The 13002-nt window shown below is 42.9% G+C and overlaps 1 protein-coding gene and 1 long non-coding RNA gene across 5 annotated transcripts in view; one reads left to right on the top strand and one right to left on the bottom strand.

Moving 5' to 3' along the window:
- Nucleotides 1-13002, bottom strand: part of LOC128324476 (uncharacterized) — a 78304-nt gene that overhangs the window by 29109 nt on the left and 36193 nt on the right. The gene's annotated exons all lie outside the window — the stretch shown is intronic.
- The window catches only part of WLS (Wnt ligand secretion mediator), a 167447-nt gene that overhangs the window by 122409 nt on the left and 32036 nt on the right, over nt 1-13002 (top strand). For all 4 annotated transcript variants that reach the window (XM_053249100.1, XM_053249101.1, XM_053249102.1 and 1 more), the window contains one exon: nt 10209-10333. In XM_053249100.1, the coding sequence (XP_053105075.1) occupies nt 10209-10333 (125 nt within the window). The remainder of the gene's footprint in view (nt 1-10208; nt 10334-13002) is intronic.

Raw genomic sequence — 13002 nt, 5'->3', positions numbered from 1 at the left:
TAAACAGTTTCTTTGGTATCTTTTCACCACTACTAAATGAGGTGTTCTTATGTTTCTAGCCAGTACCTTAATGATAGATATGTGAAGTAGTTTATTGCTCAAAGCTCTTGTAGCTTATTTAACAAGAGAGGTTGATAGGAAGAATCACTCATGTTGTGCAGAGGAAAGGATGGTCCTAGCAAACAAAGCCTGTCTGTCTTTATTTGCTATATGAAAGAGTAGAGGATACACAGACCAAGGGAACAAAACATATATAGAGAGTAGTATATATACAGTGTATAAAGGTCTATTCACACACACACACACACAATGTACATAAAACGTACATAAATTTGACATATATAGATGAAAAAGGTTTAAAAAAACCTAGGATACCTGTTGAGTAACATTTGGACAAGGAGCAACAACTTAAATATGAACTTGCAAGAGTAAAGATCTGGAAGGACTCTGTGAATCTACATGTAATAAGGACTTGTGGACATAACTGACCTTCAAGCAACACCATTTGGGGTTTTTGAAATAGAAACCTTCTTTCTTCAGTAATTGTGTGTTTCATCTATACATGTCAAATTTATGTACTCTGTGTGTGTGTGTGTGTGTGTGTGTGTGTGTGTATGTATAGACCTTTATACACGGTATATATACTATTCTATGTATATGTCTTGTTTCCTTTTATTTGCTATATAACAGAGATCCAACAGATGAAGCAGGCTTAATCTGTCAAATTCCTGCTAATAAGGGCACAAATGTTATGGGGGCAGGCAGAGAAGCAACATTAGCTCTGCGTTACACAGAAGCCTATATCACTAAGATGGTCAGTAAAATATAGTGTAATTAATTCAGTACAGTACAAGGTGATTTTATTTTTCTGGAGCATATTTCTTCCCCTACCCCATTTACTTCAGCAAAATAAATCTGTAAATTTTAATACTAGACTACTAGTTTCCTCCTCCTTGAATAACCCTTGAAGCATGACATTTAAAACCAGAAAGACAGGTAACTTACTCTTTCCAAAATGGAAATGTGAAAAGCAAAGGCGGTGTGTGTGTTAAAATTTTTTAAAGACCACATAAAAGCTAATGTTTAAAATTGTGTTTAAAAATGTCCATTGCAAGTACATATCTGGTCCTCTCCTAGTAGATGTGAGAGAGGACTGCAGATAAAACACTTTGGGGGGGGGGGCTAAAAATTCTTCTCTAAATAAATAAATCTAGCTTAAACTGTGCAGAGCATATACATGCTAGTACTTGATTGCTCCCCTCACCCCTTGCCACAGCCCCCTTACCTCAGAGATCTCTCCACCCTCACCTGAGCTGCACTCTTGCTCCTCCTCCATCTGGTTGCTTCCATCCCCCTCACCCATCTTGGTCACTCCTCCATCCCTTTACTCCATCCCCCTCACCCCTCTTGGTTGCGGCCTCAACGTTGCTGGTGCCTATTGGCCAAGATGCAGCCCCCTATCCCCAGAGACCTCCTCACCGTCACTCTGCTCCTCTCCACAGGAGCAGCAGTGGTTGACTGGGCCCTTCCTCGCTGCCACAACCACCATGGCTACTCATTCCCCTCAGGCCACTGACAGGCTTGTGCCCATCCCTTGCCCGCCTGTCTCCCCTCTGCCAATGGCCTCGGTAGCCTAAACAGCAGCAGTGGTTGACTGGGCCCTTCCTTGCTACCAATAGGTGTCACCATGGCTGTTCGTTCCCCTCAGGCCACTGACAGGCTTGGGCCCGTCCCTTGCCCTTCCTTCTTAATTTCTTCCCTTCCCTTTTTTCTTTCTCTCTCTCTCTCTCTCTCCCTTCCTGAGTTAACAGATCTTGTTTCCTCATCTAATTCACACAACGGCAGCCTCCTTCTCCTGAAGGGGCTCTTTCCTCTCTCACAACCCCTCTCTACGCAGACCCCTGCCATCCATCCATCCATCTTCCTCTCCTCTACAATCAAGAACATCTTCCTACCAGTAACAGTTGCATTCCAACTGTCTTTAACTATCACAGGCGCCTCCTCCCTATCTGCATATGGAATTTCCACTGCCCAATCACCACAGTGCTTCTGCCCACGAACTCTTGCAAGAGCTGCACACACAGGATTAGCCACGGATGTGTCTTTGAGAATATTATACAGATATGGATATATAGATAGATGCCCAGCAAGCAACTGGAGAAAAACATAAAAGGAGCAGAAGGAGTAGGAAAGTGAGGTTAAAAATACACAATTAATAGTAGTGACAAAACTGGTCAGCACCCACTCATGTACCAGATCTTTTTATATGACTCGTTTGATAGAAGTTTTATGTATGGGAGGAGGAGGAGGGCAGAAGTCTCCCCCAAGTCCTTCTCGACAACCCCCTTGCCTCTTTGCGTTTGGAAAAAGCAAATGCTTATTGTTTCCTTTCTTTCTCTCATTTTAAATTGTTACGGCTTTAAAAGGACTAGGAGCTCCCACCAGCTTCTTCTCACTTTGCCAGCTCTTGCATCTCCCCTTTTCAAAGCAACTCGGAAATATTTCTGCACTTCCAAGTCTCCTCGGGGTGGGGGGAGGTTATCAACGTTTTAGAGAAAGGGGGTAGAATTGGTGCGGAGGAAGAGGAAAGGAAAGAAAGTGAGAGGAAGCGTCTCAAGCTTTTTCTTCCTCTCTGAAGATGATCTGATGGATGCTGAGCGAAATGAAGGAATTGAGGGAAAATACTCTACAGAGAGATTGCAAAAACTACAGTGTCAATAAAGAAAGCAAACACACTTAATGATTGGGAACAAAGCAAGCCAGGAGGAGAAGAGCGAAAAGAGTTTTTGCTGGTCAGTAAACTTGCAAACAGCTACTGGGATAAGGTCATTGTTGTAAAAATAAAACTAATTTGAAGCATTTGAAACTAATCCCAGTGAATGAACTCAGTCTAAGGGGTAAAGTGGGGGGAGCAGAAAAGGGGGCGGTGGAAGGCAAGGGGGATAAATGACTGTTAATGTTGTCCCACCCCCGCCTCCCTTCCTAACCCATTTCACCCTTTTGTTGCTCAAACATACCAACATGAAATCCAAGTTTTAAGCATTTGAACCAAAAACTTCTGGGTCTCTCACAGAGCAAGAAAGGCCTTTCTTGCTACTGCCTCATTTCTCCGCTCAGAACTGAAGTGCATGTGAAGACAAGTTAGAACTCACTGCTGGGTGGTGATGACATCACCCACTGTAGGGAAAAAAATTAAGAATACCCTGACTGTCTTCAGAGTGTGAAATCTTTGGACTGTGCAGGCGCTGAGCAGTGCAGCATGGGAGATTGAGCCACTGGCCACCCTAAAGCCAGAGTGGGGAGAGAGGAAGACAAGGAGGGGAAAACAGCGAGAGAAGAGGCCCTCTGCTGGATAGCAGTGGGTGGGTGTCAGGAGACAGAGAGCAAGAGAGGGGAGGAGGAAAACAAGAAGCCACAGCCAGCTGAGATAATAATAAAGGGGTGTGTGTGGGGGGGGGTGCCCCTCTTGCCCTCACAGAAGTGCTGCTACTGATCCATGGTTCCTGAATGTCCAGAAATGACTTCTGATGTCATTTCCGGTCACCATTTTGAAGCACAGAGCCATTTTGTGGCTAGACAAAAACAAAAAATAAGAGGATTGGGGGAGCATTCCTGGAGACCAAGGCACTATGCTTTTCTAACTTTGTTTCTGCTTCCTCCCTACTTTTTTTTTTTTAAGCATTTTTAAAGCTCAAGGAACCTCTCTCTCTCTCTCTCTCTCTCTCTCTCTCCCCAATTACGGTTAAGGTCTCATTAGTCTCAGTTATGTTATCCATGGAAATTGGTGTGGTGTGTTGGTGTGTGTAAATTTCCTTTCTTGATTTAGTTCAGTCAATGAATAAACTGACTGAACTGGTTTTAACCAGCTCTTAGCAGCCTTCTCAGTCAACTAGCTCAGAAATGACTCCTGTCAGTGATGAGTCATTTCCGCAGCGTGCTCAGAGAAGCTGCCTGCTAATGATTAAAAATCCTTAACTTTCAAAACTCATAAAGCTAAGAAAAAGATTTTGGTAAACCCAGAAGTTCTGGTAGGTTATTGTTGTCGTCAGATCTCTCATACGCTAAATGGGCATTGGAGTGATCAAAGATCTCCATTTGCCTTTTCCTCCTTGCTAACAAGCAAGTGTATAAATCAAATTGTTCTCCCAGGTGTCTGCTTGCATGTGGAGTTAATTGTTAATTTGGACAATTCTCATTGAGACGCATTTTGCACAAGAAATCACCCTTATGCCCCACCTCCTCTTTCTCTGGCTGGGTTAATAACCAACCCTTGGAGGTTTGTAAAAAGTAAAGAACAGGAAAAAAGACTTTTTAATAAAATTACTACAGACTAGTTCTGTCTGAGACTTTTAGCTTTTTAGATTCACTTAAAAATACTTGGTTACAAGAATACTTCAGGAGCACCCAGATGATTCTTGGGCGGCACACTTTGAAATCTTAGTTACTCGGTTACAAAGAACAGATATTTAGGGAAACGCAAAGCACACGCGAAGAAATATAAATTTCTGATGTGAAGTCTGACTATAACACTCTTTTCCTATGCTAAATTCCCGAAGCCCTGGCTTCTTGTCCTTGAACTCACCACACTCCTGATAAGAACCAAGCCTCCTGCAATCCTGTCTTACAAGGATCAACAGTCATCCTACTGCAGCAAAACTCCATTGCCACATGTCCACCTCCATGCTCCTAGCACAGACTTCCTTTCGTCCCATAATTCCCCATGCAGCTTTCAAGTCCCACCCTCCTGTGGACTGATTGGTTGAGCCCTGGAGTTCACCAGCCTGTCAGTCAAGACAAGAGTTCACTTCCTGTTTACTCTTTAGAGGGTAGGGAGACTGGTCACTACAGGCTGGTCACTACGAACCCCCACAAATAACAAGGGCCACCTATAAACCACATTCTGGGACTTCCGGGGGCCAGGTGGCCCCTGATCCCTGCTGTCCCTACCAGCTCCATGATGGAACCAATAATTGTGGGCGGCCAATATGGCCACCCAGAGCTAAGTGCCTGCTCATGTTTAGGAAGAGCGGGCTAAGCATGTTCTCCCCGCAGAACCCAGTTGGGCTCTACACACGGATTGTGTGCAAAGCCTCATTGTTTCTTAAAATTCATCAGCAACAATGGCTGCTCATGCAATATTTGGCAAGCTGGTAGTTTCAAAGTTGTAAAAAAAATTTCAAGTGATTATCCTGGAAAGTGTGTGAGAGAGTACATACGTTGTTTTATTGATTACAGTATTCTGATAAGATTTCTGCATAAAGCTTTAAATTTATTTCAATGTAACATTTAAACCACATTTAAGTGCCTATCTTTATTCTTCTACCACCCATAAAATATTTCAGTTCAATTACTTGCTATTTGAAAACCTTTTGAGTTATAGCAGGGGGATATGGTGGTTGGTTTTTGTTTTTGTTTTCCTTTTACTAAATGTATAGGTCAAGAAACATGCCAAACCATTTCACGCCTACTTAGGGCATCAGGAAAATGTGCATAGTAAAAAATTTATGAGAACAGATTTATGCAAATGAGAAGTTTGCATGGGAAAATATGCAGGTAACCCACATCTCTGGTCCTACTTCACCCACTTTGCATCTTTCTTACCAGCCAACTACTATTTGCATTACACTCTCATGGTAACTCCTCTTGAAAGATGGATCTTGGGCCATCTTCATATTTGTGGACATTCCATAACTACATGCCCTTGATTTAAGGCCCTTTCCTTGTCTGTCTGCAATCATCAGATATTAGGAAATAACTTTGCAGTGATTGGGCTTGACTTTGTCAAGTTTGAGCCTTGATGCTTCTCATTTTAGAAATTAAACACTATTCTGAGTTGATGATGTTGTTGCTGGCACGATGTATTATTGGTACTAATGGGTGTTCAGAAGTAGAGTTGCCAGGTTCAGTATGGGAAGCCCTTCTAGATATTAGACTGTGTCAGCCAAGTACAGCTTTCCCCATAGCAGCAGAGCGGTTCATAGTGGTGTATACAGAGAGAAATAAAAACATAACAGCTTGGTTGCCGTTGGAGGGGGAAATGAACCCATGTGTTAGTCAAGGGTGTGGTGCTCTAGGTGTTGCTGGTCTACAAATCCCGCTTTCCCCAGTCACAGTAACCAGGGCTGATGGGAGTTGTAGGCCAACAACAGCTGGAGAGGTACAGTTAACACCCCTGGTGTAGATCATCAGGCACAGGCAATCCTGTCCTGCCTCACTGCCTTTTTCTGACACTACTTTCCTGTAGGTACATGTCCATACACATGGGCTGAGTTGTGCACTATCCCACACTCCCATGTGATTTATCTATTCTTTCTTCATGTTCTCCCATTTCTCCAGTGTTCCCTGCATTACTGTGATGTAAGAACCATCCCCTGTGAGCATTTGAATGCAATCCAAGAATTTTCATGTATCATGATCATTAAGTATGCTCTCAGAAATAAGTCCAGCTGACTTAAGTGGGCCTTCCAACCTAGTAGATATGCTCAGGATTGCCACTGTGTAGCCCAGTCTTATGCATGTTTACTCAGAAGCAAATCTCACTGTGTTCATGGACTTATTCCCAGATAAACGAGCATGGGATTGCAGCCTTAGCTGGTTCAATGCTGTACTTTGGGTGGGTGGATAAATGTTATGTTCTCCACCTTCCTCTCTTTCATGCTTTTTAAGGATCTTGTTTTTTGAAAATGATACAGAGTCGAGATCCTCTCTTGTTCAACTTTTGTGGCAGAACCTACATTGCCTCACTGTAGAAACAGATAAAATCTAGTATGAACATCGCTGCTCAAAAACGTTTTGATTATGACTTTAAAACTCTGGGCAAAAAGAACTGTATTCTGTAACTTTTTCAAAAAATAAAGGTTTTTTGTTCAGTGTCCTTGCCCAAGTTGAAGGTATCACTTCTGGATTTACTGTTAGGGCTACTGTTTTTAAGATTTGTAAAAGATGATGATGATGATGATAATAATAATAAAATTTCCATGTGAGTTTTTAAAATTGACTTTAAAAACTCTGTTTTGAGTGTTGCTTTAATCTGTAATTTGTTAAAATAACATAAAGATTGAGCCAAAACATGTATTCATCTTTTTGCCAAGCAAACAGTGAAGATTATAATCTTTGTATAGGGACTTGCATTTTAAATCTGGAGTGTGCAGGTTGTATGTACTGGGCGAACCATGAAACATGCCCACACAGAAGAGAAACACCTCCAAGCATTGTATAAATAGCAGGTCTGAACCACAAAGCTCTTCCACACCCGTTCCCAGCACACTAGATGAGCGTCGCTCCACGTAATTCAAATACAATTATAACTTTGAAACTGGCAACAGATGTGTGGGCCAGCAGAGCTTCAGAGAAGTTGTTTTACTCAGCTGCAGGCTGGAAATATATGCTCTGATATGCTTCTTTGTATTTTGTTCTGTTTTTATGCTTGTATTTTTATATTTTAGCTTAATATTTTAATTGTGGCTTTTTTATAATCTTGTTTTTAAATTCTGTGTAAACTGCCTTGGGATTGTTTTAATGAAAGGCAGTATATAAATTTAACAATAAATAAATAACAATAAATTATGAACCATTGTCTTTGGCTCCCCTCAACACTGACCATAAAAGATAAATAATTTAACTGGAGATCCTTTTTGCACTCTAAACTAATCAGATTGAATCTGAATTATTAAGGAACTAATTATTAAGGAACTAGATTTTCAATGGGCTTGTAACTTGTGTGCAGAACATTTCTGATATGTAACAAAATTGGATGGATTATATTTGTGGATGGATTATATTTATTCCAAATGCAAGCAGTATTTGTAGTTTTGAATTTATTAAAAACCTGCAGCCTTTACTGTAGTTGATGGGCTATAATTAAAGTTGGGCATAGGTGTTTATAAACATGAAGCATGTGCAGTCCAGTATCCAATATGGTAGTAGTTCCTTCATAATTCAGATTCAATCTGATTAGCTTAGAGTGCAAAAAGGATCTCCAGTTAAATTATTTCTCTTTTATGGGGAGGGAGATTGAAATGTAGCTATGGTAGTTCAGAAGCAGGATGCTTCTGTTACAAGGGATCACTGTTGTGCCCATTGGGGACCTTGTTGGCTGAGGTTATAAAGCAGGCAGTTACCCAGAAACCCACAACCACAGGCTTAGAATACAAATAAAATATATATTTCATTAAATATGGAGTAGAAGCTTGTATGTGATAGAACATTCAGGGCATTCCCCCATAACACAGAATATGCAAGATGAACATGGGTCTGGGTGCTAATGCTAAAACTCTGCTACACCAACGATTTTAATGTATATGCTGAATTGAGGAGTGGGGGAGCGAAGCGGGTGGAGAATGTTAAGGGAGAGGGGGGAGCAAGAGATCTGAGCAAGATTGGGCAAGGAGAGAAGAGAAGATCAGTGAAAAGATCTGGAGAAGGAGCAGAGGAAAGAATGAGAGACCCAAATGAGTTCACATAGAGAAAGTGGCTTGAGCTGATCTGGAGTTCTGGGGAAGAGAGTTGGGGAGTATGGAAGGGAGACTCAAATGAGTTCAGGGAAGAAAAGTAGATCAAGTCAGTCTGGAGGACCAGAGGAAGAGCAGAGGGAAAGGAGGAAGAAGCATCTGGTGGGCCACTGTGTGAAACAGGATGCTGGACCTGATAGCCTTGGGCCTGATCCAGCAGGGCTGTTCTTATGGGTAAAAGGCTTACATCCCTCAAACACAAACACTACTGGGGATCCTGTTTCTGTAGGGGATGTAGCTCTTGGCATTGGTCCAAGGCACATGTGCGCTAGTCCATCGGTGAGATCCAGTTAGCACTCTAAAGGGGCTACCTTTCATAGTTGATTACAAATAAGCTTCACGTGCTAGCAAATAGAGATGCCTGAGCAAAGCATGGCCAACACAGGTGCGTGGAGAGACAGTATAATGAGCAAGGTTCTCACACAGAATGTTGATCAGGCGATGCAGCTAATTATATCACAAACCAAACGAGCTCAGCAGAAATGAGAGGGAGAGAATATGAGCCAGTAACTTGCAAGCAAGATAGCTGTCCTGTGCCAAATACACAGGGACTGGCACATGCATTACACTACATGTCATGGCTGAGATCCTGACACAGACACTAAACTTTCCCTCCTTGTGATACAATGGTCTTGCACATGGGGATCTTTCCCTACCATGTAACTACAGGTGGTAGGGCATGATGGGTGCTACCTACCACCCAACACACAAAAGAAATGAGCAAATGTGTGATTTTTAACCTTTCCCCATAGTATCCTATGGGGGTTTCTGGGAAAGGTTAAATAATTTTAAATTGCCTGCTTCCCCATTTCTTTTGCGGGTTAGGTGGTAAGTAGCACCCATCATGCCCTATCACACCATCTACTTTGGTGTTCCATGGGGTGTTACAAGTTTCCCCATTGTTCTCTATGGCCAAAACACACACAATGGACTTGAGTATTACGTCCTGCACATTTTGCATTCTGTTTCAAGCTTGAAACAAAACACCCAATCCGTTCCATGCACATCCCTACTTTGGGGATGTGTGGGAGCCCTGGGCAGACTCCTATAAGGATAAGATGTGGTGACCATGCCTCCCTCTTTGCTGCACTTACTAGGCTGTCTTCGGCTTCAGTGTTGAACAGTTCCTTTCTTAACACAGGTCAAGCCAAGCTAGGCAGCTTTGTATGGGTGCCAAGGGGGGTGTTCAGACATTCCTGTTTCTGGACTTCATGACATCTCCAAGTACCAGTTGCAGGTGAACAATGGCAGGAGAGGAAGCATGAGTTAAACTCTTGGCTTTGGGGTTCCCAGAGGTATCTGGTGGGCCACTGTGAGGAAATGGGATGTTGGACTTGGACTTGATAGGACTGATCCAGCAGGGCTCTTCCTACATTAGCTCAGTTTTGGACTGTGTAAGGGCATTTTGCTACATCCTCAAAAATATGTCAATAGAACATGTCTCCTCCTACTAACAGTAGAATAATTATAAGGACTGGAGAATGTTCATGTGATGAGCTGTACAAGAGTTCTGCTGAAAATTAGTTGCATGGCATACATTACAAGACTCATTCCTGAAATCAGAAAACATGATATTGTGGACTTTTACCTTTGAATTTGAATATTCTTTATTATGGTATAATGGAAGTAAGTTGTCTTAGTCTGCTTTTCAGACTTGATACAATTTTTTCTGTAACTAGTTTGCTTTTGTTCTTACAGAAGACAATGCAGAAGTTACACTTGATGTCTCCTTGGCATACCGAGATGATCGTTCTAGTGAATGGAAAGAAATGACACATGAAACAGAGACCCGGAAGCTCAAATGTACCTTTGGATCTCCAAAAGTAGGCTTTTAAAATGGTTTTTGCTAAGATAGTGTCAGGTAGGGATGTGTAAAATGGCTCGAGCTGGTTCGGCTTGAGGGCTCAACCTTGAACTGGGCCCGGTTCGGCTTGAGGTCAAGTCAAATCCTCCAGGCTGGTTTGGGCCTGGTTCAGGGGTGCCAGGTGAAATTAAATTGTGGGGTTTTTTTTAGTTTGACTTACTGCCTCAGGGGCTGCTGTTGCAGCCGTAGGAAGAGGCTCCCCTACCCCACCGGCCTTGCCCAGAGTATCTCTGGGCTGGTTCAGTCCATTTCAGGGTTGTTTCAGCTCTGTTTGCGATTGCGCAGCAGCCATTTGTGTGACCTGAGTTGTGACCGGTCACACAAATGGCCTGCATGCATGCACAGCAGCCAAAAACATGACCACTGTGCACGCAAACAGGGCCAAGCAAACAGTATATTTTGTGAGTACATAAAATCCAGGAACACTACCAGACTATCGATCTGATCTAGGGAGTGTAAGCCCATCCAGAACAGGCAGATCTAAACCATCTCTCAGATCCCAAACCCCTACAGATAGAACCTCCATCTTGTTTAGATTCAACTTCAGCCTGTTGTTCCTCATCCAGCCCATTATCGCCTTCAGGCAGACACTTAGGTGGGGGGGTCATGTCATTTCCTGATAAAGTTGGTATGAAGAAATAGATCTGGGTATCATCAGCATATTGATAGCATCCCAGACCAAACCTCCTGACGATCTCTCCCAGTGTTTTCATGTAGATGTTAAAAAACATTGGAGACAGTATGGAGCCTTATGGAACACCACACTTTCGCTCTCGCTTTGAAGAATAACAGTCTCCAAGCGATACTATCTGGAATATGCCAGAGAGGTAGGAATGGAACCACTGTAGAACAGTGCCACCCAATCCCACCTCCTTCAAGTGGAACCAGCAGGATACCATGGTCAATGGTATCGAAAGCCGCTGAGAGATCCGAAAGGATCAGCAGTGTCACACTCCCTCTGTCGATAGCTAATTGGAGATCATCCATCAGACCGAACAAGGCAGTCTCAACCCCATAGCTTACCCGAAAGCCAGTTTGGAACAGGTCTAGATAATCTGTGTCATCCAAAACTGTTTGGAGCTGAGAAGTGACCACTTGCTCAATTACCTTGCCCAACCCAGGAAGATTAGAGACAGGTCTGTAATTAGCCAACTCTGAGGGGTCCAATGCAGGTTTCTTCAAATAAGGTCTAATAACAGTCTCCTTAAGACAAGGGGGTATCCTGCCCTCCCTCAGACAAGCGTTTATGATATTTACCAGACTATCTCTAATAATATGTCTGCCAAATGAAATAAGCCAAGTTGGGCAAGGGCCAAGAGAGCAGGTGGTAGGGCGTACAGTGTGAAGCAGTTTGGCCACATCCTCAGAAGTAACAAACTGAAAGTGGTCTGATCCAATCCTACAAGAGGAGTTGCTGGACACCTCTACAATAGACCCTGCAGTAACTGTGGAGTCTAGTTCAGCATGAATACAAGATCTTTTATCTGCAAAAAAAGTTGTTAAACATTACAGCGAGTGACAGATGGGTCTTTTAACCCATCAGCTCTGAACAGTTCACTTATGTCAGTGAAGCATGAAAGAATTTTGAGCACTGAAAGAATTTAAAGAAAATAGCCTCTGCTATCAGGTGTAGATAGCTTGCTACTAGAACAAAGGACTGTTTAAACATGTGACCACATGCAGGCACAATGCTAATCAGGGCTGCTCAACTTTGGCTCTCCAGCTGTTTTTGGACTACAGCTCCCAGCATCTCTAGCCACAGTGGCCAATAGGGGTGATGGGAGTTGGAGGCCAACATCTGTAGGAGGGCTGATGCTGAGCAGCCCTGTGCTAACCTATGATTTAGCATTGTGTGTATGAGCAGAAGATATATGAACCTTGTGCTTTTGTGCACACAAAAGGAAAGGCTTTTGAAAGCTTCCTGTTTAACATAAACTGCAATTTCCCGTTGCTAGAAACTGGTATATTGTAAACTAGAAGTGGAAACTTTTAAATCCTCTCCCCTTAGATGTGGGAATGGGATGCAAGCCCAAGGTTCAGCTAAATGATGGTTTAGTATGGCATCTGTATGCAGCTTGTATTTACATAGTGTTTGTAACCACAGACTACAACATAGTGTTGCAGTGTATCCCTAATCCCTAATAACACTGTTCCTGCTCAGGGTTTCTGTTTAGGCCTTGTGGTGTGGGGATGAGTTTTTTTGGGGAAGAAGAAAATAACACTTTTTCCTTCCTACTCACTTGAGTGAATAGTGCTCATTATAGTGAGCACTACAGTGTTGCATACGATAGTGCTAGAGATTTGGAGCTTAAAGCGAGTTTGAACCTGGACATTTTAAGTTTAATGGGACTGTGCACTTTGGAAAATATCAGACTTCCATTCCAGAATTCCTAGACCCTATTGCGAGGAAGCAGCTGCTCACAGGGCAACTGTCCCAGGTAGGAGAGTGGTGGCAGGTCTTTTTAAAAGCCATCCATCACTGGTGCAGGGAAGCTGGTCAGCTGTAGCCCACCATGGGAGCATTCGGGTGGGCGGGTGAGAAGTGACAAAGAGGGAGCTTGTCACTCATTCAGGGTGGCTGGGAACTGCAGGGATACCTGGGAGATGTAGTTCCTCCTGAGATTCTCC

This window comes from Hemicordylus capensis, chromosome 4 (genome assembly GCF_027244095.1).
Source record: "Hemicordylus capensis ecotype Gifberg chromosome 4, rHemCap1.1.pri, whole genome shotgun sequence".
NCBI lineage: Eukaryota > Metazoa > Chordata > Lepidosauria > Squamata > Cordylidae > Hemicordylus > Hemicordylus capensis.
Note: the sequence above shows the minus strand (reverse complement) of the source record. Positions and strands in the feature narration are given on the sequence as shown.